Source organism: Epinephelus fuscoguttatus, linkage group LG17 (genome assembly GCF_011397635.1).
Source record: "Epinephelus fuscoguttatus linkage group LG17, E.fuscoguttatus.final_Chr_v1".
NCBI lineage: Eukaryota > Metazoa > Chordata > Actinopteri > Perciformes > Serranidae > Epinephelus > Epinephelus fuscoguttatus.
In genome coordinates, this window is record NC_064768.1 from 17,856,289 (window position 1) to 17,862,408 (window position 6,120).

General features: G+C 42.7%; 1 protein-coding gene across 1 annotated transcript; it reads right to left on the reverse strand.

Annotated features, from left to right (window-relative positions):
- Nucleotides 1-814: 814 nt before the first annotated feature.
- si:ch211-153f2.3 (uncharacterized) lies at nucleotides 815-2,025 on the reverse strand. Its single transcript, XM_049603255.1, has 2 exons — nucleotides 1,555-2,025; nucleotides 815-1,356 (listed from the first exon to the last, which is right to left on the reverse strand). The coding sequence occupies exons 1-2, from the start codon at nucleotides 1,777-1,779 to the stop codon at nucleotides 1,234-1,236; spliced, it is 348 nt and encodes a 115-aa protein (XP_049459212.1). The 5' UTR covers nucleotides 1,780-2,025; the 3' UTR covers nucleotides 815-1,233.
- Nucleotides 2,026-6,120: the final 4,095 nt, after the last annotated feature.

Below are 6,120 nucleotides of genomic sequence, written 5' to 3' on the forward strand. Positions count from 1 at the left end.
AAACACAACTTTGAACCCAACAAACTATCTACATCATCTGTCGTCAGTATTCAACGTCAAATTGAGGCTGGCATTAGAAGTTGCGCTGACAATGAATTTTGGTCACCCAACATCACAACCTAAAGTCAACCAAATATCAACATCTAACAACATTGGTGGCCAGCTGGATAGTTTCATTAAAATTTAACACTTTCATTACTGTCTTCCCCAGTTATTGTTACTGACTGATAATAAAACAAATTGTGGGTTGGGGTGGAGTTATGGCTTCTGAAGGGGGGCATGGAAGGAAAAGTTTGAGAGCCACTGGTGTAGACAAAGAATTATGTTAGCAGCAGCTGGTGACACAGATCAGAGTTGATTTTTCTGTACAAATGAGTTTTGAATTTCTGGATTTATATATGTATGTATGGATTTTATGTGTGTGTATGTGCGGGAAGCTCACTGACCTTTAACAAGACACTGCATGCAGAATTGATTCATTGCAGCAGCAGGACAGCCTGGTGGTCATTGCGTATCTATTGTGTACATGCAATTATGAAGCATTCTGGTGACAGTATGACATGTTCCACGTATTCCGACCATACACATCTCTTTCAGAAAGTTTTATTAGCATACCTTAGTGAACCATCATGTAAAACCATGTGTAAAAGCTAACTGTGGTCAGGTTCTGTGTGTTTAGAAACTATTTGTGAATTGAATGAACTAGAGTTGTTTGGGAGCGAGACATAGATGCCTGAACGTCAAACAGGTACTAAACAGCAGTGGTACTGTACAGTATGCCAGCACAATAAAGACATGAAATCACAGATGGTGCACACTTTATTTTTGTCAAATCACAAAACATGTCAACATAAAATTGGGACAAAAGTGATTTTTTATTTCATTTTTTACATTCATAATGCCTTGTGTTCTGACCTGGCAAAGAAACAAAACATGAACAAACAGGTTTCTTTAGTACAACTCTGAATAAGTGCAAAATATCTAAAAAAAAAAATTCCAGCATCACACAAAAGAAAGCACATTTTATTCTTCTTTTCTTTTCCTTTGCATGCAACTGGTGTCTGCGTTTTACCACGACACATTTTATCACAGTGAGCCATTATCACGAGTAAATGATCTTTTCTGTTCATCAGAGCCATTTCCTGGTCCGACATGGGATCCAGTGAGAGCGTTCTTCCACATCTAGTCACTACTAAGTCTTCCCCCAGAAAGAGATCTCTCCACTGGGGTTAGTTACTGCTGATCATCCCCCTCTACTTCCACACCTCCGAAACTCTCCCTCCTCAGTCTTTGGATCTCTGTGTTGAGCCCCAGTAGTGTCTGAGCCAGCTGGAGGTCCTGTGAGCGCATCTCCAGCTGCGTGACAACAATGAAACAACTGAATCAGCATGTTTGAAGCTATAATGGATGCAGAGATGCAAAGGTATTGGTGTCTTCTTCCAAAATGTTCCTCCACATTAAAAACAGATGAAGCAGAAACGTTTCTTGACATGACAACTGTTGCAAACTACAGAGAAAAAAAGCACACAATGACAAATCTGTCAGTCAGCTTACCAGCTCAGACCTCAGCCAGGTTATCGCTCCATCTATCTGCGCCCTCCGCAGCTCCTCGTTGGCTTGGTAACTCCTGCCGATGCTGACCGGTCTGACAGTGGAGCCAGAGTCCTGAGGATTTTCTCTGGACTCCCCTGTGGCCCTGAAGGCATGAATCAGTTTGTTTTTGATGTTCTCCAGAACCAGGGTGGACAAAGTATCCTCGCTGTGACTGTCCCGGTCCATGCTGGGTGGGTATAAATGTGTGGGCAGGTACAGTAGAAGTGTGTGCCCTCTCACGTGTTGCCTCCCAGCACCTTCTTTAACAGGCTAGTCTGCTCTTTCTCATAAAATCTTCTTAGTTTCTTGTCTCCTTTGCACTCCACGAGATCTCCACTTCTCCAAACAGGTCTTCCTCCTCTCTCTAAATGAACAGGACTCGGCAGCACAAGTCCGTGTGCTTCTGTTCAGCAGCTGCAATCATCCCTTTTGCCTGCCTGGTGTTGAACTGGGTTGTTTTGTCATTGTTACTATGGAGAAACAGCCCTCCGCCTGCATGCCCCATCTCCTCCTCCTCCTCCTCCTCCTCCTCCTCCTTTGGGTAACCCTAATAAGAATGGTGGAAGATCTCGGACAAAGACTATTGTTGCCTCCAAAAAGAACTGAAAAGACCCCCCCACACACACCACCACCACCACCACCACCACCACACCCTCCTCCTCTTTCCCCCCTTTTTCTTTTTCACCGTCAATCCCGCCCCCATACAATTCTAGTGTGAGAAATGTGTTGTGAGTGAGCTCTCATTTGGACAAAGTGCCCATGTGTAAACCTGTGTGTGTGTGCCTGCGTGTACACACAAAATCCATCAAACCCCCAGTGGACTTTCTCCCTAAATAAGACCTGCTTGTCAGCTTAGGAGACAGACAGGTTGGACGAGGAAGGAGACACAGCCTCAGTGTTAGTCGATTCAGAGGCACAAAGGCCATCCTACGGTGAAATATAACCAGGCCCTTTGTGCCCAAGTTAAGTCCGAACCCTGTGGGGTTTGTGGGATGGTTTTTTGGCGGCTGTGAGGAGTTTTTTCTCCGACTTCTGTACAGAGATGAGACAGGGGTCTAGTGTATTTCCCTGCCTGACTTATGAGGCCTGGCCGTGAAGAGTGAGAAGGCACATTTAGAGGGGACACAACACTCAGTCAATGCGTTTTCCCCTGAGGAAATTCTTCACTTTGAGGAAATGTTTTGCTCTTTAAGTGCTATGTCATAGAAAACAAAGAAAAGTAATGTGTGTGTGTGTGTGTGTGTGTGTGTGTGTGTGAGAGAGAGAGAGAGAAAGTCGAGACCTTGTGTTGTCCAACACCCTATTAAAAAACTCTCAGTCCACACACTGACCATTAAATAAATGGCTTTGATTTGCAATTCTGTCATGGAGTAATCTGTAAAGACGGATGGATGAGCGTTTTGGAGAGAGAGACAGAGTAGTGCACTTGTCAGAGCTCATAAGATGTGAGCTATGACTCCATTTGTGCAGAGGTCTATGGAGCGTGAGACGAGGTTGGCGGGATTGGACCGTCAGTTCTTGAAGGTCAAGGAAAGCAGGGTGACACGTGACAACAATGACAGGGACAAACAAGCTGTCAAATATACAAATTGAGCCTCAGGTGGTGGGAAACATAGAGCAGTGGCATCTTTCCTTTAAGACACCACTGTACTATCAGAGACAATGATTTATTGAGCAGGGGAGAGCGGGGTTGGTTGGGACAGGGGGACAGTTGGGACAATGCCTTTTTAGCAAGATGGAAAGCAACAATGCCTCCGCCATGCACCATGCTCAAACCTAGTCACACCTTCTTCACTTTCAACCTCAGAGTGGAGACCTTCTGACTTTTCCTCACATTCTGCTGACAGTTTTGAAATTAACAGCATATAAATACATTTTTGGCTCTTTTTTTTTTCTCCTGCCATACTGTTTTTAATTATGCCCCGTAGCTTCTAAAAATGTTTTATTGGAAAGCTGATTTTCTGGCCGATCAGTTTGTGCTAGTGTTGGTCAGTGGCTTTCCATGTCTCTTACTGCGTACAAGGAACCTTTCAATACACTACAACCAATGGCGTCAACAAAAGCACATGGTTCAATTCAGGCAACAAAAACACATGGTTAGGTTTAGAAAAAAGCATTATGGTTTGGCGCTTCACTCATATGGGGAGCAAACACCAGTTTCTCGGGTAAAAGTCCAGAGTTTGATGAACCTATCCAACCCCCACCCGCCCTATAGGGACTTTGCAGCTCCTTATACAACGTTATACTGGTAGCATTTCAACCTGACACTGTCCAGTGGCGTATCATACCGTGAAAAGTGGTGTTTGGCATCAGGTGTCTGATACCGAAATCACAGACAAAGCAGCAGTAACTGACAACGTTAAAGTGAGAAGGGGCTGGATTTTTGTTGTAGCGAGCACAGGAGTTCAAACTGTGTCTGCTCTCCCCAGGGGCGGCTGAGACAGTATTGTGTATAGTTTCTACCTTTATTATGAATCAATAAAAAATAGACAAAAAAAGAAGACAAAGGTTTTTTCTGGTCGAATAAGACCCACTGTAAAGTCACTGAGTGAGTGTTACTCAAGCTGAATTAACAGAGTATATAAGAAAATGCCCGAACTTCATATAGGCCTACATTTCAACCCCTGAGCATTTTTTTAAGTGCAGGATGTGCAGGATCTAACTCTTTAGCTTTTTTAAAAACTCTAAGGTTGTCATTGCCTTTTTTTCAAAATGAAGCAAACTCAGTAGCTCACATAAACCTTTAAAGGTAGGATCTGGAGGATTTTCAAACAAAACAAAATATAGACATATACAAATGAAATCCTGCTTAATCATCACCTATGGGCTTTTACTCATGTGTGGTGGTGACTCTGTTTGCAGAGCTCCTGCTCTTTAACTGTATTTTGATGTTTTTGTGAGCTCAGACCGCTTCTGGGAGGAGATTTCCCCAGCCAATGAGAGCGCAGGTGCCGTGCCCGAGCGTGTCCGAGCATGCACCAGCCCGAGCCTTGCCTGAACCTCTTCTGTGAAGCCTTCTTACCTACCTCCGGGCTCCGTACACCCAAATTTGAATGTGTGTTTACAAACAGCAACGGGAAAATCCTCCAGACCCTACCTTTAAGCTACATGTAGCCTGTGATAACCACAATAAGCTGATACTGAAATGAAGTATTGGAAGACAGCTAAATTCCATAGTGCAGTAATTTCTAAAAAAATATATATAATTATATAATTTTACAAATGTTTAGTTTCCCTTAAAAAATGTGAGCAAGTGGCATTGTAATTATAAAGTGTTTACATTTAGACTGCAATCTTTGCAATGTAAATTATTTTTTGTTTGTTTGTTTGTTTTTGGTGCAGAAAAAGGTGTCCCAGCCAACCCTAGACTGTCCCATGGAGGCGGAAAAACACACTCCTTATACATTTACATTTCGACAGCCAAACAAAACTGTGCCTTTCATTTTTGAGTGTGGCTCAAAAATACTTACTTTCACTGTATGTAAAGCACTTTGCCATTTTACACCTAACATTTCATATGACTGTCATGTAAATATGTACATATTCGGTGCTGATGGGATGATGGGATGGTGTGTTACCTTTCAGCCAACGTTGCTGCCCCCTGGTGGTGCTTTCACTGAGTTGCACAATGTCACAACCATAGTCTCACAGTGCTTTTTACATGTAATGTGTTTTTGTGTGTTTTATTTTGCACATCGCAGCTTACACTGACGTTCATCCAAAGGGACACTAATTTTTATTTAATACAATAAGCTAGTTCAGTTGGGCAGATGCTAACTGAGAGATCAAGTTGACATGAAATGAATTATTGTGCGACTGTTTTTTCCCCTTTAAATGGACTTTTGGAGAGAAGCGAGGCAGAGTGGCCTACAGGAGGAACTCAAAGGGAAACCATGACCAAAATCTGGTGCATTTTGGACATCATATAAAATGGGACATGCAGGGAAAGAAATTTGTTTCTCCTCTACTTTTTCAGAGTGGTAAACTGCTCCCAGCACACTTAAGTTAATGTTTCTGGCCTGAAGAGATCAGGGTCAGTACTCGATTGAAACTGAAAGGTACAGAAACCAGTTCATGTTTGAGGTGTGGAAACTGTGGCAGATTTATTTCTGAGGGTGCCTTTGCCCCAGCAGCCTAAGGGACTGCAGTGTTGCTCAGATGTCTGTCAGCTGAGCTGGTCCTGTAACACATGAGCACACTGTTCTCCATGCTGTGCTCCTGGCCCTGTGTGGCTGAGAAAGCTGCTTTAGCTGTAAAGTTGCTCAGACCAAACACAATATTTACATAGAACTTCTAATAAGTTAAGCAATATCATGACTAAGATTTGAAACAAAGGTTAGAGAGACTGCAAGTAAACACAAATTCACAAGCAGCATGCCAGCTGTAACATTCAAGTATATATTCATTCTTTATTAATGACTCCAATATACTTTACTCTGAAAGGGCAGTTCTGCATAGTGAGTACTTTTAATTTAGGCACTTTAAATATAAGTATCTCTGCTCTGTAGTATTGGTACTTTTACTTGA